The sequence below is a fragment of the Bombus huntii genome, chromosome 16 (genome assembly GCF_024542735.1).
Source record: "Bombus huntii isolate Logan2020A chromosome 16, iyBomHunt1.1, whole genome shotgun sequence".
Lineage (NCBI taxonomy): Eukaryota > Metazoa > Arthropoda > Insecta > Hymenoptera > Apidae > Bombus > Bombus huntii.
The window spans coordinates 5,912,871-5,934,540 of record NC_066253.1 but is presented as its reverse complement, the minus strand read 5'-3'; the positions used below and the strand labels follow the sequence as shown (position 1 = coordinate 5,934,540).

The following is a 21,670-nucleotide window of genomic DNA, read 5'->3' as shown; positions in this document are numbered from 1 at the left end:
TCTCATATAGGGTGTTCAAAAAACAAGCATGTATTTCTTATAGCTCGAACGCTTTTTATTTATTTTTTAATTTCTTTATAGAAATTAATTTAAATTAATAATTTCTTTATAGAAACGTAATTCAGACGCGTGTATATTCTTCACGCGTATATTGCGTCGTTTACTTGAAATTATTCTTTATACACCCTGTATATGCATTATCTGCGAACCCCGAGATAATTTAATGCACAAGTTTTGCACATATTGTAATGTTAATTCTCATTTTATATTAGTAATAATATAAATAAAGTAATAATATTATAGTTGTTTTGCTTGATTTATTTAACATTTTGCAATCGTATAAGCTTTTATAAAACTTCTACTATGTAAATTTGTCGACATAACGTAGCTTTAATCATCTTCTGTTTTTCTTAATTATCTTTATCATTAGAATTACGATTTAATTATTCATTCGTTTATCCCAATTGTGAAACGTAAATAAAATACATTCAATTTTCTTGCGCGAAGTAGAAAATTGTGTTTGAAGGAATCAAATTCAGCAGTTTTTACAAATCAAAAGATACACTCAGGTCATTGAACTGTTGTACTTAATATGCAACAATGTTTATGATTTGGGGTAAGTATTGCTAACACACATTAACATTTTATTGTATGTACTCATTTATAAGCTAATAAATCTAGTTATTAAAAACTTAAACACGGCATGTTTTACATAAGACATCAATAAAATAATAGTACTTAAAATCTAACTTATACGCGAATACATACACTGCTAACACATATGAAAGTAGATGTACCTATCTATGAACTAGTGTTTTTCTCGTGTTTAGTAACAAAGTTTGACGAAAAATTTAATGTAAAAAAATATTCTACATAAAAACACCAGTTTATACAAATGTAGTTATACTATTTCCAACATGTTGAATACATTTTTATTATAAATTATATAAAAGTATTTTATTTTATGGTAAACAGCTACTATAAATTTGTATTTACCTCTTAGTAGCTTAGTAAGACCACAGACTATTACAACAAATTAAATAAAAATATCAGTGTAATAGGTATTGTTGGAATAATAAACGAGGTAAAATACAGCTAATTATGATTACAAATATAAAAATCAGTTTTATAGAAACAGCTTGAGGAATATGGTAGTAATTCTTTGTCCCCAAATATGTATATCCTAACTAATTCTACAATATACAATAATTATTATTGTTGGCACTCGTATACTGTAGTACAAATAATAGCTTTTTATTGACGCGAAATATTGATATTGGATTATAGTTATATAGAACTGAACCTGCTTTCTTAATTGCATTTACATTAACGTTTTGAGCACGCGAAAATAGAGATAAAACTTGTTATAATAACTATGTACATTATAGGAGACTGGTTCGCAAGTGGAGTACAATCTGTAAATACGCAAAATCTCCTTGATTCTGTAATTATAACAAATAAGAGTATCATAAGGAGAATTCGCATACCTCCTTACGAAGTATATAAAACTCATTGGCGCAATGGTGAGATATCTCCATATAGGATGAAGATTAATAAGTTCCGATATTGTATCTTTACACAGTTTTAAGAAGTTAATTTCTCTTTCATAATTTTGTTACCACAAGTTGTTCATGATTTTCTTTAGATCCCGAAATACAGAGACATTATTGGGCAGCATCTTTTCTTCTACCTGTCGGAACAATCTTCGTTCTTGCTTTGATAGTTATTTTGATGGTAATATTTTGTTCATAGTTTCTCATATATTCATAACAAAATAATCAATTGTTATAAATTATATTCATAAATGACAGTCATTTTAAATTTACAATTATTTCAGGTTTTGTTCAAAAGATGTCCACAAATGGTTGCCGTGATTGTCGCAGCGATTCTTGGCGTCATTATTGTATTTACGACGGTGATATCAATTAGTCATGCACCGATTTATGCTTGACAATCTTTAATACTATTGTTCCAAATATGTGACATAAAATTTTATCTTTTATAGTATAGATTTTCCTAAAACATTATAGATAAAGACTGGTGTAAAGATAGTTGTATCATCAGCGGAGACAATTACACGTCCGCACATATTAAATATTTTTATATGTATATTTTTTATAATAGAAAAACAAAGTATTATTTTATCAACCACTAATATAAGTACTCTACTTACTACTAGCAATTCTTGCTACTTAATTTTATTTCAATCATATCCTTTGACACCCTTATCACTTTCTGTTCATAGCTTTGTAATGCTCCTTGTAATCTTTGATAGCTCTAAAATTGGTATTAATATTTCTATTGATGTTTTTGTGAAAGAAATACATGTATACAATAGGAAAATTACGTACCTCGGAAAAGGTAGGATTTTCTTTGACTTCTTTTAATTCATATAATAGCACTTCTAAAATGTTAAGTGGCAACCAAACTGGTGTAGTTACGGATGTCAAGTGCGTTTTAAGACCGAAATTTTCTTTACCATCACCCATAACAGCATTAATGTATTCAACTCCTAACTCGCTAGCTTCTAATATTCTACCAGCATTTAACATAAGACGAAGAAGTTCGGCAGCATTTCGTTTCTATAGTAAATACCAAGTGATCTTTTATTATACAATATAATATAACAATATATTATACAATATGATATAACGATTAAAAAATTATTTACCTTGTATGACATCAATAACCATTGAGGTATAAACGCTCCTTCTTGAAGTAATTTCCGAGTGACTGCTTTATGCAACTCACTGTATCTATCTTTTTCATGCTTCAACGTTAAATATTCTAACAATCTCCAAGCGGTGTTTGTAATATTTGTATTTGATAAACCAATGTCAAATATATCGTTTTGAATAAGCCAGTCCCATGCGTTTGGATCTTCTCCTCGACTTAAACGTATACACTGTGAAGCGAGACTTTCAAGCACGGAACTTTTATTAACATTAAATTCATCGCATAAATGCAACGCTGTCGTGTATAATCCAATAGTTGGTAGTATAATAATTAGCTCCGAGGGGCCAGCATGTGAAACAATATGCAACTCCGAATTTATTTTCGATACTTTCAATCTTGCATCCACAATGTAGTATTCCCTTTTTATATCATTTAATTCAAGAACTTCGACTTGTTTTTTTATTTTATAATGCAAAATATCTTCGCTACTGATGCTTCTTCTCGTTTGTACTTCATAATCCATTTCCTCCAAATAGTTCTGATCAATTACAGGCCTAACGATCCATCTATACTTTTCAGAGACAAGATGTAATGCATTAATACAAGCTAACAAGCACTGAGCTTGCCTTGATACGATCGCAACAGATTGTGATTCTTGACTTAATCGCATAGCTTGCTCGTACATCACTGATGCAGCTGTAAAACAAATCAATTACTGTATGAAAAAAGGTTTAACACTGATTTCATAATAAGTTAAAGTAATACCTTTCCGCATGTTCCCTTTATCTATGTGAAAGCTATATAAAAAATTGTAGTAATTATTTTCTATGAGGTCCACACTCCTGGCTCTACCTTCTACTATTCTCTCTAAATCTTCATACATATCGACATAAGGAAATGAAATTAAATCTATTAATTTTTTACGTTCAAAGAGAGTCACTACCAATTGTCTCAAACAATCTACTCTACGTGCAACGTCCGGATTCGAATTTAAGCAATTGTAAGCTTTTATATGGTGACCCAGGTTCAAATGTTGCATGAATACTATTGAGTGAAGTGTTGGCAAATTAGGATCATCTTTATCAGCCATTAATATAGCTGTTTCAGCGAGCTCTATGATACAGTCGGAAGCATTATGTTCCTCAAATAATTTGATAACTTTTAAGTAATACTGAATTAACGAACTATTTTCGGATAGTACGCTAGATTCGAGTAAGGCATCAGCTAAAAATTCATCTGTCAAAATTCCTCTAGAAGCTCGAAGGAAATGATCGCAAGCTTTATGCGCTTCTCCCATTTCAAGTAACGCGACTGCTAATATAAATTTCCTCGATGCACTGTTCCACTCGCACCATGTATTCAGAAGCCTCACATACTCTTGAACCAGCAAGAACTGACAACTAGACAATAGCCATTCGGGGAAGATAAAATTTCCTGATCTCGGCCATCTGATATATTTTTTATTAAGGAAATATATAAAAATTTTAAGACAAAAAAGAAACGTATACCACGTATATAACTAACATATACGCACGTGCATAAATAAATCGATAGTTTTATGAAAGGATACACGAGCTGTGCGATGAAAGTAATATGTGTTAACATCCCATAATGCCATGGAATTAAACTGGTCGCATCTAAATTTGTATGAGCCATCAAATTGTGAGCATGTTTTGCACCACTGTTCTCTATAAATAATTCTAATAACGATGAAGATCGATGTTGCTTGAATCCTATATTTGCTCTCGAATCAACAAGTTTCAATAATGCTAGACGCTGAACACTAGAATCTAATAGAGATTGTACAGGCATTGGTAATACTGTGGATTCACATATCCATGTCACAACATAATAAGCTTGCATTAACACAACTGTCTTAGGTGCTAATGATGATTTTATGGAATGTAATGATCGTGAATCAAACAATTCAGGTCGTAGTAGTATCATTTGTTGTAAAATTAATAAATTTCTGCAGATTGCAAATCTCAATTGTGTTATTTGTGCTACACTTTTTGATATTGCCGAGATGCCTAAGTGACTACTAAAAAAGTGATTTATATTGAGTAATAGTATCGAAGCATCATGATCATCATTAAGATGTACTTTGTTTGGTTGTCCAAGATCATATGTTAATGTTTCTAGCAACATTGCCATAGCGCTGGATATATCTCTAACATTTGATAATTTGTGACAGCTAAGATGATGTGTGACAAAGTTACTAATCGGTTCTTCCGACTCTAACATCAGTTTTGACAATAAATCATCGATAATAGTGTCTGGACTTTTTAAATGATACAGCTCTCTCTTTACCGCTGTTTTAGTTTCTTCAGATAATTGTTCTTCTAATAGTACTAATGCTGACATTAAAGTAATAAGATCCTGACATATATCTTCGTCTTGTGACAAAACCGGCGTTGTTTTGAATCGGGATGTATATGATCTTTCATTACAAAACATTAAATATTCTAAAGCTTCCATTGGTCTCAAAAGCGAGAAGCACGACTTTTTAAGTAAAACTACTCCGTAAACGCTAGGCAGTAACAACAATCCCACTGGCCTTGTACTATTGGCATGATACTGTATAACCCAAGAATAAAATTTTGACCAACAACGATTGGCAATTTCTAAATAATCTTCATCCATAAGTTCGTAATCCATAATTTCAGCTTGTATCTCAGCTTCTACCGCAATACACACGCGTTCTTTCAATTCCGCAGCAGAAAGAATTTTATCTTCCAAAAAATTAGATCTTTTGTATATGTTCAATGCTTTTGTTATATCTGCCAAAGAGAACTGACCAGGGTGAAAAATGTAATTGATATATGCTTGTCTTGGATCAGTATCAGCATCACTAAGAATGTAGTCTCTGTCTGGCGTTTGTTCTAGAATCGCAGCTTCCCATTCAGAATTAACGCGTCCACCACTCAATGATAATTGAGCATGCGTTACTTCAACTGTATCCATATCAGTGGTTCTCCAAACAGCCCATAATCGAGTAGTGGTAAAGAAAAAGTCAACTAAATGTTGCTGTAAAGATTAATACATATAAAAGTTGTTTTAAATGGTAACTAATTTGTAATCAATATGAATAAATGTGAATAGTACATACATCTTGCGCGAACTTGGTACATAATCTAACAAATTTAAACATCCCATTATCTTGAATTGGCTTTAAAATACTAAATTCACATCTAGTACTAAATTTTAAAAAAGTTCCCAAGTATAATTCATTATTAGGACCCAATGCTTTTCTTAATATATGACCTTGTGCACCTTGCGAAGCAATGCGATTATCTATCGCCGTATCAGTCACAGCCACACATTGAGCTTTGTTACAAGACCACATACGGATATTACCTTCACGACACAATGCAAACAGATATGTATCACTTTCACAACTATGTATTGTTAATGACATAGCCACATGGGCTTCAGAATTGCGTCCTCTGAAAGCAGTTGCAATACCACTAAGAAATCTTGGCACTATTGAATCTTGTTTTAATTCACTGCTATGTACAAGGCCAGTTTTTGTATCTAGCCTCAGGAGAAGTATAGTTCCAGAATTATAAGCAAGAGCAAACAGTGCTTCTTGTGGTGGAATAAGCCATGATGCAGCTGCATGAGGAACTGGAGAATCTATAAAAGAAAAAAGGAAAAAATTAAAATAATTGCTGTGGATACTATATTTGAAAAATGTTATTTTTTAAATTCTGTCACGAATTACTAACTTGTAGTTCCTGCATTTGTGATAACATGAAACATATGTGGATCTTCCTTAGTTCTTTTCACATTCTGCGCAGACATTTCACTAAATATTGACTGTGTACCTAAATCTTTATATGTACTTAATGAGTGTTCCTATAAAATAACAATTTGTTAATGCAATATCTAAAATCATACAATATTCAATTACTACCTTCTGGAAGCTACTTACATTTTTATGAATTCTTTCAGGATGAGGAAATGATAACTTATGAACACTAGAAACGGTTGCTATTAATATAATGACTGAATTAATTGTTTCATGTATGGAAATGCCATCCAAAATGGGTGTATCTGTAAACTTATATCTTACTCTACAGTTGGCTAAATTAATATCTAGACTATGTTCAACCAACTCAAGTACATCATGACAAATACGCCAATAAATAAACCGATTCCGTGTAAAATATTTCGAGCCATCATTGTATGAATAGCCTCCTGCTCTCTCTGGAACTTTTATGTCCTGTAAGGTACTTTGGCTTCCGCCTATAAAATAATATAATTACAGAGACAGGTACTGTATAACTATTTTCTATTTGAAAAGTAAGGTTAGGAATTCAATTTATAAGGTTTAAAGCGTAATATTCTCATAATTAATAGATGCTCTCATAAATGGAAAATAAGTATCTTTGATATACAATAAAGAAATTGATTTTAAATTATTTTGAAAGAATAATTTCGTGTGTTCCATGAAAATAAAAAGGTTATGGTTACATACCCGTGTTCAACGTGATTTCGTTCCATTTCTCTGGTACAGTTTGATCAGGCACAACTTCTCGATATCCCAAAGGAAATTCTTCCATTTTTTACTTTGTTTATGAATAAGTATTATGTCAATTTAACTTTTAAATCATATTGCACTATTGCTCAAAATTTTAGCGGGCACCAAACATCGGTGCACCGAGTGTCACGCTTCTTCACGCTTCGCGCTTCTCAGTTTGGCGCCCTCGACTTTACCTTCTGTTGCTAATTTGCATAATTCAGTGTTTTTCCCGGTACATATTGATATTTTAAACGATGATGTATTTTACGAAAAATTCGATCAAAATGATGCTTATAAAAAATAAATATAAATGAAAAAAAATTTACGATACGAATAAGGATGTAATGGATTTGATTAGACCTGTTATCAAAATTAAGATGCATTAAGCATCATTGTCGCATAAAACATAACCAATAACAACTAGCTTACCGATTATATATTAATAATATAAAACAGTGAAAAAAAGACATGAATAAAAAAATTATCACGGCATTCTATTTGATACTGAATATATTCTTTTCCATTGTAATTGTATTATTGAATAAATGGCTCTACGTTCATACTGGTTTTCCAAACATTACGTTATCTATGATACACTTTGTTATTACTTTTATCGGATTAACAATTTGTGAAAAGTTTGATGTATTTTGTATAAAAGATATTGCGATTAAAGAAATGTTTTTAATTGCAATGACATTTTGTGGATTTGTTATGTTAACAAATTTAAGTTTAGCACACAATACTGTTGGAACTTATCAAGTAGCTAAAATGCTAACTACACCTTGCGTGATAATAATGCAAATAATATTTTATAATAAAAAATTTAGTATACTTGTTAAATTAACATTAATTCCTATTATATTAGGAGTAGTAATTAATTTTTGCTATGATATACAATTTAATATTATCGGAACAGTATACGCAACCATGGGAGTATTTGTAACATCCTTATACCAAGTGGTATGGCTTTTATTCTTTATACAGCACTTATTAAATTTTACTTAAAATATCTTAATGTTTCTAGATGGTAAATATAAAGCAAAGAGAGTTTCAAATGGATCCAATGCAATTGTTATATTATCAAGCACCTCTATCTGCTGTTATGTTGTTCTTTATTGTGCCATTTTTAGAGCCTGTAGAACAAACATTTACAAGAAGTTGGTCACTTTTAGATATAGTTATGTCAAAGAATATTGTTCATTGGATTTGAAAAGGAATAGAATTAGATAATTGAGTGTCCCTTTTTTGTAGGTCATGGTTGTACTATCATCTATAATAGCATTTTTTGTTAACTTAACTTCCTATTGGATAATTGGAAAAACATCTCCATTAACGTATCCTTTCACTCTACTTTATGAAAGAAGAGATCTAACATCTTATTATTCTTTATTTTTCTTATTATTCCTTATTTATTAATTAGCTACAACATGGTAGGACATTCCAAATTCTGCCTATTACTTTTAGGTGGCTCGTTAATTTTCCATGAAACACTGGCCATGAATCAAGTAATTGGTATAACTTTAACCTTGGTTGGCATTATTTTGTATGCTCATGTTAAGGTGAATACAATAAATTTATAAGCATAGAACATTACAAAAGAGTAGTTTACAAATAAAATTTCTATTTCAGATGAAGGATACTCGGGTTGTAGTACCAGATTGTGAGGACAAAGAGAGAAAACCATTGTATAAAATATAATTTTGTATGACTATTCATATACGATTTAATAGAGATTAAATTGCCTGATTACATAGTTTTCATTTTCCTTGTTATTTCAATTTTTTTAATAAATAGAATATATCTATTGAGAGATAAAAATTAAAAAAAAAAGAGATAACATAAACACCAAAAGGAGAGGTCAATGTCACACCTAGAGCCTGTGTGTGTGTGAATGAACACAACCAACGATGTCAAATCAATGGGGAAACTTTTAAATTATATGGACTTGCTCGAATATTATGCCAGGTGTATCGGACCCGTTAGTACATGCCTTATAACATCTTTATATAGAAACTGACTACGTATGCGAGTACTTTGGAGAAAATGATGCGTTTATAAGACATCTATTGTTGAGGAAGAGAATTAATCGCGACCTTCATATAAGTTGACTCAGAGCAGAGATGAATAGGGAAATCGCCAATGTAATATCAGAGAGGAACTTCTTCTCTGGTATTCTACTAACTATATATATTTATAATATATATTTATAATAATATTTATTACATACTTCGTACGATATATTTCATAATTTTTTCACTCATTCATGCAATTTTTAATTGATTCAGTATTATGTTGTCACTATTAATTAATTAAATAGAAATGAGATTTGGGGTTCTAGAGAAAAGATTTAATTTTCGCGGTACCATGATTTTTAACGTCTCCAATTAGTAACGTTCCCTATGTGCCAATCCCTGAAACTTTGTTTCCATGACGATTTAATGTAGTGGGGATAGACGTTGTATCAATCAAACAAGTATTTATGCAACGTGCTTCCTAGTACTAAGATCTTTGTATTTACAAGGAAAATGAAGATCGAAGAAGTAAAAAGTACCGCAAAGACTCAAAGAATATCAGCTCATACACACATAAAAGGATTAGGTCTTGACGAGAATGGAGTTGCAATACAAGCTGCAGCAGGTCTTGTCGGTCAAGAGGAGGCTCGTGAGGTTAGAATTATTCGCATACCAATAAATAAAAAAAATAATAAAAATCGTTTTGAACATCTTTTTGTTGAAATATACTGGTGCTAATAATTAATTTTTAAAATCAAATATTTTTGTATGAGAACTTCGTTTTGGTACAATGTTAAAAAGGCGCTTATAAGAACGATTTTTCCTTATTATATGTGTTTTAGGCAGCTGGGGTAGTAGTTGACATGATAAAATCAAAGAAAATGGCTGGTAGAGCAGTGCTATTAGCTGGTCCCCCTGGCACTGGAAAAACTGCAATTGCATTAGCTATCGCTCAAGAGTTGGGTAACAAAGTACCATTCTGTCCCATGGTAGGCTCGGAAGTCTATAGTTCTGAAATAAAAAAGACAGAAGTTTTGATGGAAAATTTTAGAAGAGCCATTGGTCTCAGAATCAAAGAGACTAAGGAAGTATACGAAGGGGAAGTTACAGAACTAACTCCATCTGAAACAGAAAATCCTATGGGTGGATATGGGAAAACAGTATCGCATGTAGTAATTGGACTAAAAACAGCTAAAGGTACTAAGCAGTTGAAATTAGATCCATCCATATACGAATCCTTGCAAAAGGAAAAAGTTGAAACTGGAGATGTAATTTACATTGAGGCAAATAATGGTGCTGTGAAGAGACAGGGCAGAAGCGATAATTTTGCTACCGAATTTGATTTGGAAGCAGAAGAGTATGTTCCTTTACCTAAAGGTGATGTACATAAAAAAAAGGAGGTCATTCAGGATGTAACATTGCATGATCTGGATGTTGCTAATGCCAAACCACAAGGAGGTCAAGATATTATGTCTATGATGGGTCAATTAATGAAACCTAAAAAGACAGAAATTACAGGTAACATAATTTGAAATTGTTAAAAAATATTTGTGTATTTTTATTTGAAATTAAATGTAAACTAAAATTGTATATTACAGATAAATTGCGCAAAGAAATAAACAAAGTTGTAAATAAATACATTGATCAAGGTATTGCGGAATTAGTACCGGGAGTTTTATTCATAGACGAAGTTCACATGTTGGATATAGAGACATTTACATATCTTCATCGTGCACTAGAAAGCGCAATTGCGCCAATAGTTATCTTTGCAACGAATCGAGGCCGTTGCATAATCAGAGGAACTGAAGATATCGTATCACCACATGGAATACCTCTCGATCTCTTAGATAGATTGTTAATCATACGAACGCTTCCATATTCTAGAAAGGAAATAGAACAAATTGTTAAACTAAGAGCCACTACGGAAGGGTTGCAAATCGAAGATGAAGCTCTGTCAGCTCTTGGTGAATTAGGTACAAAAACAACGCTTAGATACGTAGTGCAACTTTTAACTCCTGCTGCATTAACGGCCAAAGTAAACGAAAGAACAATAATTAAAAAAGAAGACATCGAAGAAGTAGGATCATTGTTCTTAGATGCAAAATCCTCTGCGAAAATTCTTACACAGAATAAAGATAAATTTATGAAATAAATGTGTTTGATTGATTGTCATTTAATGAATTGTTTGCTGTACCTTAACAAATTCATAAAATATTCAGTTGTAACATACACGCTTTTATAATTGACTTCATTTACCATAAATAAAGTTTAATTTATATGAAATATAAGTATTAATTGTTTTAATTAAATCTTATTTGCTTGGATAAAGTGTAAAGTAAACATATATGTAACATAATGTAGTGTTGTGGAAATTAACATATAAATTTTTTCCCGATTATTTACAATTTATTAATAATGAATTGAATATACAGGTATCAATTGGACAGAAAACGATGTTTGTTTAACTGAAACTAAATGCGATACTCGTATCTATCTCAAATAACTTTGCAGATATTTGGCAACTCTCGTCACAACGAATCTAACACACACTCTCTCTCTCTCTCTCTCTCTCACTAGCAACTCTAACAACTCTACAACACTGACAACTCGAACAACTCTAACGACTCTACTCTTCGATGTCTCGATCAACTCTGACTCACACTCACTTTTCGACTCGCATACTCTGACTTCTCGGTCATCGCTCCTTGAACCCGAAACCGTCCTTCTGCTCTAGCGTTCTTTATTGTTTTTCTCGTATCTCTGTACGCTCATGTTTCGTAAGAACTAGGTGACTTTAGTTTAGTGCTCTTCAATGTAAACTAACCACAGAAGGACGATGACACGGTTTTTTCTATTTTCAACCGATCCCTAATCAAACTCTTCTTTTACGATACTACATTCGGCCTTTCCTGACAATCACATCTACCCTCAGATGTGCTCATCATCGCTGCTCGCACTTACATCACTATCGTCAACATTCCACCACTTCATGTGATCGGCTGCCGTGGAAGTTGTACGTGGCCCTTCGTGCTCGCCCTCTCGCTGCACTATGTATCGGTCATTTCGCAGGACTTTTACCACCCGATACGGTCCAAGGAACTTCGGATGCAGCTTTAGCCCGGGACCGCCCTGCGTCCTCTCGATCGCCACTAGATCTCCCGTCCTGTATGCTGTCACCTTCTTGCGTCTCTTGTTAAACACCCTTCGCCGACAAGAGGTCGGATTGATAGCTCGCCTTCGCACTACCTCAAATTTTTCCGTAGCCGCCTCATTCTCGCTCTTCATTCGCTTCTTAGAATTCGCGCCAGAACTTGTTTGTTCGTCTCTACAATCCGCACGATACTCTGTACATCCTACGAAAACTTCATCGCAACCGTCTGTGTCGTTTCCACTCGACGCTACCGCGATTATGTTCGTCGCGACCGATTCATCTAATAAAATTTTGCCCGATATGACGGTGCCCTCGAAACAAGCACTCGTGGGAACTACAACTGCCGTACATTCTCTACTATTCTTCTCGATAGGAACATGAAGAGATCCGTTCCTTATTTCAACTATGATCGAGTTTGCAAAGTCAGATTGAGACTGATCTATTACTTCGTATTGCAGCATCTACTTTAAACACCTCCGGGAGTCTATTGCAATCTTTTTTCTCTACTTTACGAATAGAAGCATTTCCTTCCTTTATGTTTAATTCCACAGTATCGAAGAAGTCTGTGCCGATTATCAACGAGTGTTGCATCAAGGTATCTAAAACTACATGTATCGCTATATTATCGTACGACTCATTATCCATCAAAATATTCGTCGAAAATTTTCTGGGTGTATAATTTCTTTCTTGGCATAGGCCACCATGTGAGCGTCTGACCAACCCCACACTTCTGCCATTTCTTCGAAGTCTTCTACCCACTGTTTACACTCAGCAGATCATCCCCGCTGAATTTCTCTAATGAATTCTCTACGTCTTTGAGACTCAATATTGAACCAACGCATACCTTTTGATGACACCGCTCGCATGCCTCTCCTGTATTCTCGCACGCCTTTTTCATCGTCCTCGTCTTCATTTTCGTCGTCGCTTTCTTCTTCCAACGATACATCGTTTCCTTCTAGGACCGCCTGTAGTCTTTCTTCTCGTTATTTTCAACCCCAAGCTAACGAGGCGCGCTCTCAACTCTTTCGTCCTCAGCTTCCCGAGGTCTTCCCCTCCCTCTTGACTGCGTTCGGCTCTCTGCCTGCTCCTTAGGTCTCGCTGGTTTGTTGGTTCTTCGCCACACTTCGATTCCTTAGGAGTAGATCGGTCAGCCCTACACGCTCTGTTCAGCCTGGCAACTAACACTGACCTCGCACCAGATAAAGGCAAATTCATCTGTGCGAGCTTACTGCTCAGCTCCTCCAGCGTTAAATCCTCTTCACCCGACAATCGTTCGTCTTCAACGTTTGCCATTTTTATTCTTTTTCTACTCTAGCACAAATAGCTCCGTTAAAACGTGTCGTTCTCTGTCTTATTCAATCCCGGACGAGCCCCCACTTGTAGTGTGGTGGAAATTAAAATATAAATTTTTTCCCGATTATTTACAATTTATTAATAATGAATTGAATATACAGGTATCAATTGGACAGAAAACGATGTTTGTTTAACTGAAACTAAATGCGATACTCGTATCTATCTCAAATAACTTTGCAGATATTTGGCAACTCTCGTCACAACGAATCTAACACACACACACTCTCTCTCTCTCTCTCTCTCTCTCTCTCTCTCTCTCTCACTAGCAACTCTAACAACTCTACAACACTGACAACTCGATCAACTCTAACGACTCTACTCTTCGATGTCTCGATCAACCCTGACTCACACTCACTTTTCGACTCGCATATTCTGACCTTTCGCTTCTTGAATCCGAAACCGTCCTTTTGCCCTAGCGTTCTTTATTGTTTTTCTCGTATCTCTGTACGCTCATGTTTCGTAAGAACTAGGTGACTTTAGTCACATAGGCGCTCTTCAATGTAAACTAACCACAGAAGGACGATGACACGGTTTTTTCTATTTTCAACCGATCCCTAATCAAACTCTTTTCTTTTACGATACTACAATAATACACGAGCAAAGGTAGTTTTCCAATATTGTTCAAGATACTTGGCAACTTAGGGTCACAAAAGATAAAGCTGTAATCAGACGTTATGACATCACTAGATGATGCGTCTTAGGGTATAAAGGTTCTGTTTCCTTTAGTATACTCTTTAGTTGCCTGGAATCTATCAAGCAATTATAGTGTTTAATTCTGCCATTAGAAAAGTAGTTATTATCAAGTCTTTATTTTGTAATTTACAATGTCACATCTTTTTAAGCTAGCAAAGTGTACAAGATTGTTAAATAAACGTAATGCACATCGACACGCACATGGATTAACGTTGAATAATTTGCAAAAAGAAAATGTTGGTGAACTTCTTCTGCAAAAAGATGAATTTCAAATTAGACATATCGGTCCTCGACAGTATGAACAATTGGAAATGTTGGAAACTATTGGCTTCAAGGTAGTATTTTAACTTAGTAATAGAAACATTATTTTAAGATAGTCATTAAGTTATTTAATTAATTTAATAGAGTTTGGAAGAATTAACAAACGCTGTTGTCCCGGCAAAAATTCTTTACAAGGAAGAATTAAAGATTGAACAGTCAGTCAGTAAGTAAAATGTGTAACTTATTTGAAATAATATACTACGGCAGTTGAAAAAGAAACTGTTACAATATGTAGAAACGTGTGAAGTCACGCGACTGTAGATATGAAACACGTGTAAACCGATAACCCCATGATATTGAAATGAACACAGTGGATGAGCAACAAACATTCTCGAAGTATATTCATTCATGATTTATGAAAATTTTGCATATTAAATATTTTAATAAGCCGATGAATTAGTTGTGTTAAAAAATGGGACAGTTTTTTCTGTTGAAACATGCACTAGTTTCATTATGTTCCATAAATAAGATGGCCTTTCGTTGTGAAATGAACGTATCTTGGGTCAGAGTTCAATCTCGTGCGGTCAGATTAGCATTCACGTGATTTTTGAACGCTGAAAATTAATTGTAACACTTTCGTCTAAAATGTCAAATATATCCTAATATTCTGATAGAGCAGATTGCATAAAATGACAATTACATTTTAGCTGAATACGAATTGTTAAAGAAGATTACACAGATTTCGGAAAAGAACGACGTATGGCGTTCGTACATTGGCATGGGGTATAATAATTGTTGCGTTCCTCACACCATTATGAGGAACATATTCGAAAATCCAGGATGGTATGTTTCTTAGAGTGCGATTTATCGCTGATTTTAACGCGGCTACGGTAACTGAAAAAGTTCTATTATAGGACAACACAATATACTCCATACCAACCAGAAATTTCGCAAGGTAGACTCGAAGGTTTGCTGAATTACCAAACGATGATATGCGATTTAACCGGGATGGAAGTAGCGAACGCATCTCTTCTGGATGAAGGTACCGCGGCGGCCGAGGCTTTGGGTCTTGCTCACAGGAGCAACAAGAGAAAGAAACTGTTCGTTTCTGACAAAGTTCATCCTCAAACAATCAGCGTGATTGCAACGCGTGCTACTTCTTTGGGTCTCGATCTTGAAATCGGAGATATTTTTCGAGTTGATACCAGCTCAAAGGACGTTGCTGGTATCCTATTCCAATATCCTGACACAACTGGATCTATCTACGAATTCGAAGATGTCGTGAAGAAGGCACACGCGGACGGTGTATGTATTTCGAGATCTGAAATCCTTGAACAAATAAATTCAATTACGTTTGATGCGTTTCATTGCAGACGCTCGTTTGCGTTGCTGCTGATTTGTTGGCGCTGGCCATACTCAAGCCTCCGAGTGAATTTGGAGTTGATATATGCGTTGGTACCAGCCAACGTTTCGGGGTTCCACTTGGATATGGAGGACCTCATGCTGGATTCTTCGCTTGTCGTCAAAAATTAGTTCGTTTGATGCCGGGAAGGATGATTGGTGTTACGAAGGACTCGAACGGTCAGGATGCGTATCGCCTAGCCCTTCAAACACGCGAACAGCATATCAGAAGAGATAAGGCTACTAGCAACATTTGTACTGCACAAGCACTACTGGCAAATATGTCTGCGATGTATGCTGTGTACCATGGACCTGAAGGAATAAGAAATATTGCAAATAGGGTACACTTCTTTAGCCTGATCCTAGCAAAAGGTTTAGAAAAAGCAGGGAATAAGGTGGACAATGAGTACTTTTTTGACACTATAAAATTATTACCTACAGTGCCTTCAAAAATTATAAAAGAAAATGCGATTGCGTTTAAAATAAATTTTAGGTAATTTACCAGAAAATAACTTAAACGAATAAAATACAGGTATTACAAGAGTAATGTATTTCAGGTATTACGAGGACGGAGTTGGAATATCTCTGGATGAAACTACTACGAAACAAGATATAAATGATATCTTTAAAATATTCTGTGCGGATACAACCGTTGAAGAAATGTGTAGAGAAGACATTTGCTTAGAAAGAAACCTCAATAAATCCCATTTCGCTCGTTCTACGCCGTATTTGCAACATCCTGTATTCAATAGCCATCAATCCGAAACAAGGATAGTTCGTTACATGAAGTCCTTAGAGAATAAGGATGTATCTCTCGTACATAGTATGATACCACTGGTAATTGAATGAATCATATAAAAATACATTCTATACCATCGTCAACACAGTTATATTTTTGGCTATTTGAACAGGGATCCTGTACGATGAAATTGAATTCTACGACGGAGATGATGCCATGCAGCCTACGTGGATTCACCGATATCCATCCCTTTGTACCTATTGAACAAACCAAAGGATATCAACAGCTATTTGCTGAACTGGAGCAGGATTTGTGCGCTATAACTGGTTACGATAACATAAGTTTTCAACCGAATAGTGGAGCTCAGGGGGAATACGCCGGTCTAAGAGCTATACAACGTTATCATGAGTCAAATGAAAACAAGAATCGACGAGTCTGTTTGATTCCCATTTCTGCTCACGGCACTAACCCTGCTTCTGCTCAAATGGCCGGTATGCAAGTGAAGCCTATCCTCATACAGAAAGACGGCTCTGTGGATATCGTACATCTTACAGAAATGATCGATAAATACCGAGAGACGTTGTCTTGTCTGATGATAACATATCCGTCGACGAACGGCGTGTTTGAGGAGACCGTCGCTGATATTTGTGATATGGTTCATGAAGCTGGAGGTCAAGTGTATCTAGACGGTGCTAACATGAATGCTCAAGTTGGTCTATGTCGTCCTAGTGATTATGGCAGCGACGTTTCGCATCTAAATTTACACAAAACATTCTGTATACCTCACGGCGGTGGAGGACCTGGATGTGGTCCTATTGGAGTGTAAGTAACGTTATTTTGATATTTTAATGTAAATATGCAATACAAATGATGACTTTTACGTACAGAAAACGGCATCTTGCTCCATTTCTTCCATCTCATCCTGTAATTAATTGTTCGGGTAATGGTCATAACAACATAAAACAAACTGGCGCAGTATCAGCTGCTCCTTTCGGATCATCAGCTATTCTACCAATTTCATGGGCTTACATTAAAATGATGGGTCCAAACGGGTTAAGAAAAGCTACCCAAGTTGCTATTCTAAACGCAAATTACATGAGTAAAAGACTGGAAAAGTATTACAAGACACTATATAAGGGAAAGACAGGATTGGTAGCGCATGAATTCATTTTGGACATAAGGGATCTCAAGAAAACGGCAAATATTGAGGCCGTAGATATTGCTAAAAGATTAATGGATTATGGTTTCCATGCTCCAACAATGAGCTGGCCTGTTGCGGGTACATTAATGATCGAGCCAACCGAATCCGAGGACAAAAGAGAATTGGACAGATTTTGCGATGCTTTGATTTGTAAGAATACTAAATATATTCACTAAAAACGTTTGTTTTCCTTTTAAGAAAGATATCAATAGACATTCAAAAGTTTTGTTTTGTAGATATACGACGAGAAATTGGTAATATAGAAGATGGTAAATTAGACATTGTTAACAATCCATTGAAAATGGCACCACACACTCAAGAACAAGTAATATCAAGTACATGGGATAGACCATATTCACGAGAATTGGCAGCATTTCCAGCTGTAAGTGACTATACTTGACATTCATTAGAGAATGAATAATAAATAAATTATATTCATATTTATTTACAGCCATTTGTAAAAGGAAGCAACAAGATTTGGCCGAGTGTTGGAAGGATAGATGATATATATGGAGACAAAAATCTATTCTGTACGTGTCCCCCAATCTTACCACATGAATAAGTGTTTGTAGTTATTTTTCGTGTACAGTTAGTTATAGAATTATTCAAATGTTTATTGTAATTTTTTGTACAAACATATTATTTATATAAAACTTCTTACTTTTATAAGCAGAGAAAATATAACAAAGATTTCACTTTAAAATTCTCTCCTTTTGTAGCAAACAAAACTATATTATTTCTTCGTTATTCTTAATTAATTTAACAATTATGTATGTCTATTTAATTTATCGATATATTTACATTGTATATTATTAGATTATCTTTTTCATTATTTTTACATATATTACAAACCAGGCATAAGATACGCAATATTGTCGAGCATTTGCGAAAGTGTTTCGTGTTTAGCTCCATTAGTTTCTGGTACCTGTTGTGTTAGGCAAATCAAAGGACCCAGTGCACAAAGTAGAGAATCCAGCAAGACCGACAGACTGCCCGATACCGCTATTTGCCCATCGTGTTCCTTTAACCGTTCACCGATGATCGTTAAACTCTCACCGAGAAGCTTGAGATGAGCAGCTACATCGATAGGTTGAGTACCAACGACTTTGTACATTCCTGTTCCTATCATTGGTTCGTTAACTAAATCTTTCCCAGTTCGATTCGACGGCGGCGATACCGGAACATTTCCTACAACCGAGGGTAGACCTAGTTGAATAGTTTTTTTGGAGGTAGCAGGCTTTTGCTCTTTCCCATTACCTGTAATACAAAGAAAGACAGAACATAAAATGTTACAAATGTCATTGTGTTGTTCGATTTGCCTATCTCTAAACGAGATACATGCATACAAAACAAATGATAATAAGACATCTACCATATAATTCTCAGAGGCATAAAACATATAAATGATATATTATTTGAAAGACTTTTGACTAATACGCGTGCACGAGAAGCAAATCAAGATGAATAAACTACCATATAACTTTTAGAGATATACTCGTAAAAATGATGTATACATGAGAACCAACAAACCCACCAATTTTATTAATGAATTTTTTTCGCGAAGCAGGCGGCGGCATTTTCCAAACAGGCTCATCTTTACTCGCAGGTAAAGAATGAGGTTTTGCTGCCAAGCGTTTTGCGCGTCTGCGCCAGTTATATTTTTCCAGATTTGGTACTGTAGCCCACAGTTCTCCTAAACGTTTAGAAATTGCTGCAAAATCTACAAAAAGCAACGTTTCACGAATAATATTAGCATCGGTTTTCTAAACTGACCATACATAGTAAGGAGAAACAAGAGTGAAGCTTATATACCCATATAAGGACATTGCTCTAGTAACTCTTGCCTAATTTCTTTAGCCCACAACATGTACGCGGTAAATCTCGTTTTCTGAAAACATCATTGAATTGTGAAATAATCATCCCCTTAGTAACTTTCATGTGTACATACCCCTTTGTCTTTACGTTGTGCCTTCATTCTACCTATTATTTTGCCATCTTTAATAATTAGCTTTTTCTTACATTTCTCAAGCATGTACAAACTATTTGCTTGTGAAGGTGTTTCTTGGCCAGGTGGTTCAAGCTTTCTAAACCCTGCTTCTCTATCATCTATCATAAGAGGATCAACGTCATCGTCGCTTCCAGAATCCATACTATATCTTTCATCCTCATTTAACCCAGAGGGATCGTCAGACTCTGACCCTGAAGACTGCCCTTCGTTATCTGACAATGTCTCTTGTTTAACTCTTTGCTGTCCAGAGTTGGAATTTGAATTCTTCCTTTGTCTTCCACTACTTGCATGTTGGATCGACTGATTTGGTGACATACGTTGGGAATCATATCTGTCCAATAATTGTTGATTTTGTAATTGTTGTGCTTTTTGACGTTTGTACTTGTTATCCGTAAAATCATCTGGCGATTCAAAGTCAACGAGTTTGGAAGATTTCTTTCTCACACGGCCACTGCGGGAGATACCCGTGACCTCTAGATCTGAAAGATAAAGCGGACTGCACCTTGCCAAGAAAGAGAAAGGGACCAAAATACTTTGTAAGATCTAACTACCACTCTCATAACCTTCTGGGATTCAAGATCATTATTTCTATGCAAATGTACTTTACACGAAGAGTGTGCATGGGTATCCAAACGTAGTTCACTGTATACTTGTTTGTATTATAATTTTTTTGATCGATATTTTGAAATTTTTTAACTAGATGTGTCTGATACCAATTATTAGATCTCGTGGACGCGTATTATGTGTCACATAAATTTTACTACATACACATAAGTACAAAGAACTTTCTTTATACCTGATGTACATAAACATTCTACATATTGGAACGAACATAACGAGTATTACAATTACTTCAAATTATGAGTACAAGGCAATTGCCATTTATTCGAATAAAATTTTATCTGTTTGTTTTTTGTAATAATCGTTCTCTCATTGGAGCCTGTTTCTGTTTCATGAAATTTCTCAAATTTAAAAAACCTGACTACGAATGAATTGTACACATCATTAGTTTAATGACTCTCCGCTACGGACAAAAGCGCTAGTAACCAAAACGCAAATTGGAGTAAATATTGCAAAGAAATTGATAAATTTGCTACGAACGCGCGCAAATCATGCGGAATACTGCAAGCGATACGAGCAAACAAGCAACTGGTCTACCAAATATCTCTCCCTATAAAGTGAAAGCTGATCTCACCGTCATTCTTCTGACGTTTCGGAGTCACGAACATATCCATAGCGTCGTTTCGTTGCTGTCGTAGCTTCTTGTGCCGCGGCGTTCTCTCAGATTTCGCGGGCTTACGAACATTGGCGCGCATCACGCGCTAATAAGTTCTTGCTTTTTTGTTGCAAATGCATCTGTTCAAATCTTCAGCACTCTTCCCAACAGAAATTACTCCTCAAACCCCAAACTTTGTTTATTTTTATAGTGATTTAAAAAACAACTGCTACGAAGGAAACCAGAATGCACTGCGCAGCGTGAGTTACGCATTTAGGACGCAACGCGCGAAATTTAAAAATAAGTGTTTGATTTTAGTTTTTGTGGAAAACATAGATTGTTCTAAAAGTTGCATAAACTTTCCAACTTATAAGATATAAAAGTAATAGTTTACATTATTTAAAAAGATAAGAATCTAGAATAATAAATTTAGT

General features: G+C 34.7%; 6 protein-coding genes and 1 long non-coding RNA gene across 14 annotated transcripts; 4 read left to right on the top strand and 3 right to left on the bottom strand.

Moving 5' to 3' along the window:
* Positions 1-135: 135 nt before the first annotated feature.
* On the top strand, positions 136-2,109 carry LOC126874215 (uncharacterized). Of its 3 annotated transcripts, XM_050635982.1 has the most exons (4): positions 136-616; positions 1,389-1,523; positions 1,646-1,734; positions 1,838-2,109. In XM_050635982.1, the coding sequence occupies exons 1-4, from the start codon at positions 601-603 to the stop codon at positions 1,949-1,951; spliced, it is 354 nt and encodes a 117-aa protein (XP_050491939.1). In that variant the 5' UTR covers positions 136-600; the 3' UTR covers positions 1,952-2,109. The 3 variants fall into 3 exon arrangements, 1 of the variants encoding a protein (XP_050491939.1); XR_007692682.1 differs by lacking the exon at positions 136-616 and adding an exon at positions 623-1,084 and having other exon boundaries at positions 1,389-1,734; positions 1,838-1,897; XR_007692681.1 differs by lacking the exon at positions 136-616 and adding an exon at positions 623-1,084 and having other exon boundaries at positions 1,389-2,109.
* LOC126874167 (nuclear pore complex protein Nup160 homolog) lies at positions 1,779-7,305 on the bottom strand. Of its 2 annotated transcripts, none has more exons than XM_050635863.1 (10): positions 7,157-7,305; positions 6,611-6,924; positions 6,405-6,534; positions 5,786-6,312; positions 4,247-5,703; positions 3,442-4,124; positions 2,672-3,372; positions 2,352-2,582; positions 2,174-2,277; positions 1,779-2,016 (listed from the first exon to the last, which is right to left on the bottom strand). In XM_050635863.1, exons 1-9 carry the CDS (start codon positions 7,239-7,241, stop codon positions 2,176-2,178), a joined length of 4,230 nt encoding a protein of 1,409 aa, XP_050491820.1. In that variant the 5' UTR covers positions 7,242-7,305; the 3' UTR covers positions 1,779-2,016; positions 2,174-2,175. The 2 variants fall into 2 exon arrangements, with proteins under 2 accessions (XP_050491820.1, XP_050491821.1); XM_050635864.1 differs by lacking the exon at positions 7,157-7,305 and having other exon boundaries at positions 6,611-6,732; positions 6,803-6,924.
* Positions 7,306-7,669: 364 nt separating this feature from the next.
* Positions 7,670-8,947, top strand: LOC126874200 (solute carrier family 35 member E3-like). Of its 2 annotated transcripts, XM_050635955.1 has the most exons (5): positions 7,670-8,161; positions 8,226-8,378; positions 8,453-8,535; positions 8,622-8,760; positions 8,831-8,947. In XM_050635955.1, exons 1-5 carry the CDS (start codon positions 7,670-7,672, stop codon positions 8,897-8,899), a joined length of 936 nt encoding a protein of 311 aa, XP_050491912.1. In that variant the 3' UTR covers positions 8,900-8,947. The 2 variants fall into 2 exon arrangements, with proteins under 2 accessions (XP_050491912.1, XP_050491913.1); XM_050635956.1 differs by lacking the exon at positions 8,226-8,378.
* A 673-nt stretch (positions 8,948-9,620) lies between these two features.
* On the top strand, positions 9,621-11,501 carry LOC126874186 (ruvB-like 1). Its single transcript, XM_050635929.1, has 3 exons — positions 9,621-9,867; positions 10,056-10,731; positions 10,812-11,501. Exons 1-3 carry the CDS (start codon positions 9,727-9,729, stop codon positions 11,363-11,365), a joined length of 1,371 nt encoding a protein of 456 aa, XP_050491886.1. The 5' UTR covers positions 9,621-9,726; the 3' UTR covers positions 11,366-11,501.
* Positions 11,502-11,597: 96 nt separating this feature from the next.
* LOC126874233 (uncharacterized) lies at positions 11,598-14,062 on the bottom strand. Its single transcript, XR_007692700.1, has 2 exons — positions 13,922-14,062; positions 11,598-11,752 (listed from the first exon to the last, which is right to left on the bottom strand). It is a non-coding gene; the product is annotated as an uncharacterized LOC126874233 (long non-coding RNA).
* A 148-nt stretch (positions 14,063-14,210) lies between these two features.
* Positions 14,211-18,816, top strand: LOC126874170 (glycine dehydrogenase (decarboxylating), mitochondrial). Of its 2 annotated transcripts, XM_050635871.1 has the most exons (11): positions 14,211-14,320; positions 14,560-14,745; positions 14,816-14,894; positions 15,379-15,514; positions 15,586-15,976; positions 16,045-16,565; positions 16,630-16,909; positions 16,984-17,633; positions 17,699-18,162; positions 18,249-18,394; positions 18,464-18,816. In XM_050635871.1, the coding sequence occupies exons 2-11, from the start codon at positions 14,722-14,724 to the stop codon at positions 18,572-18,574; spliced, it is 2,802 nt and encodes a 933-aa protein (XP_050491828.1). In that variant the 5' UTR covers positions 14,211-14,320; positions 14,560-14,721; the 3' UTR covers positions 18,575-18,816. The 2 variants fall into 2 exon arrangements, with proteins under 2 accessions (XP_050491828.1, XP_050491827.1); XM_050635870.1 differs by lacking the exon at positions 14,211-14,320 and having other exon boundaries at positions 14,534-14,745.
* On the bottom strand, positions 18,606-21,615 carry LOC126874188 (HMG box-containing protein 4). 3 transcript variants are annotated; one of them, XM_050635934.1, is made up of 5 exons: positions 21,216-21,615; positions 19,961-20,499; positions 19,825-19,900; positions 19,547-19,732; positions 18,606-19,200 (listed from the first exon to the last, which is right to left on the bottom strand). In XM_050635934.1, the coding sequence occupies exons 1-5, from the start codon at positions 21,334-21,336 to the stop codon at positions 18,857-18,859; spliced, it is 1,266 nt and encodes a 421-aa protein (XP_050491891.1). In that variant the 5' UTR covers positions 21,337-21,615; the 3' UTR covers positions 18,606-18,856. The 3 variants fall into 3 exon arrangements, with proteins under 3 accessions (XP_050491891.1, XP_050491889.1, XP_050491890.1); XM_050635932.1 differs by having other exon boundaries at positions 18,606-19,269; positions 21,216-21,600; XM_050635933.1 differs by having other exon boundaries at positions 18,606-19,269; positions 19,961-20,493; positions 21,216-21,599.
* Positions 21,616-21,670: the final 55 nt, after the last annotated feature.

What these genes read in the sequence shown, in the direction of transcription:
- LOC126874215 (XM_050635982.1), top strand. An exon ending in TAAAACTCATTGGCGCAATG is followed by an intron (nt 1,524 to 1,645) that starts GTGAGATATCTC and finishes GATTTTCTTTAG; the next exon opens with ATCCCGAAATACAGAGACAT. An exon ending in CTTTGATAGTTATTTTGATG is followed by an intron (nt 1,735 to 1,837) that starts GTAATATTTTGT and finishes CAATTATTTCAG; the next exon opens with GTTTTGTTCAAAAGATGTCC.
- LOC126874167 (XM_050635863.1), bottom strand. Translation starts at nt 7,241, where the DNA reads ATGGAAGAATTTCCTTTGGGATATCGAGAAGTTGTGCCTGATCAAACT. An exon ending in CGAAATCACGTTGAACACGG is followed by an intron (nt 6,925 to 7,156) that starts GTATGTAACCAT and finishes ATTATTTTATAG; the next exon opens with GCGGAAGCCAAAGTACCTTA. An exon ending in TAAAGGGAACATGCGGAAAG is followed by an intron (nt 3,373 to 3,441) that starts GTATTACTTTAA and finishes TTTGTTTTACAG; the next exon opens with CTGCATCAGTGATGTACGAG.
- LOC126874200 (XM_050635955.1), top strand. Translation starts at nt 7,670, where the DNA reads ATGAATAAAAAAATTATCACGGCATTCTATTTGATACTGAATATATTC. An exon ending in GTTGGTCACTTTTAGATATA is followed by an intron (nt 8,379 to 8,452) that starts GTTATGTCAAAG and finishes CCTTTTTTGTAG; the next exon opens with GTCATGGTTGTACTATCATC. An exon ending in TTTTGTATGCTCATGTTAAG is followed by an intron (nt 8,761 to 8,830) that starts GTGAATACAATA and finishes TTTCTATTTCAG; the next exon opens with ATGAAGGATACTCGGGTTGT.
- LOC126874186 (XM_050635929.1), top strand. Translation starts at nt 9,727, where the DNA reads ATGAAGATCGAAGAAGTAAAAAGTACCGCAAAGACTCAAAGAATATCA. An exon ending in GTCAAGAGGAGGCTCGTGAG is followed by an intron (nt 9,868 to 10,055) that starts GTTAGAATTATT and finishes TATGTGTTTTAG; the next exon opens with GCAGCTGGGGTAGTAGTTGA. An exon ending in TAAAAAGACAGAAATTACAG is followed by an intron (nt 10,732 to 10,811) that starts GTAACATAATTT and finishes TGTATATTACAG; the next exon opens with ATAAATTGCGCAAAGAAATA.
- LOC126874170 (XM_050635870.1), top strand. Translation starts at nt 14,542, where the DNA reads ATGTCACATCTTTTTAAGCTAGCAAAGTGTACAAGATTGTTAAATAAA. An exon ending in ATTTTGCGATGCTTTGATTT is followed by an intron (nt 18,163 to 18,248) that starts GTAAGAATACTA and finishes TTTGTTTTGTAG; the next exon opens with ATATACGACGAGAAATTGGT. An exon ending in AATTGGCAGCATTTCCAGCT is followed by an intron (nt 18,395 to 18,463) that starts GTAAGTGACTAT and finishes ATTTATTTACAG; the next exon opens with CCATTTGTAAAAGGAAGCAA.
- LOC126874188 (XM_050635932.1), bottom strand. Translation starts at nt 21,336, where the DNA reads ATGCGCGCCAATGTTCGTAAGCCCGCGAAATCTGAGAGAACGCCGCGG. An exon ending in AGAGCAATGTCCTTATATGG is followed by an intron (nt 19,733 to 19,824) that starts GTATATAAGCTT and finishes TGCTTTTTGTAG; the next exon opens with ATTTTGCAGCAATTTCTAAA. An exon ending in AAAATTCATTAATAAAATTG is followed by an intron (nt 19,270 to 19,546) that starts GTGGGTTTGTTG and finishes TTTGTATTACAG; the next exon opens with GTAATGGGAAAGAGCAAAAG.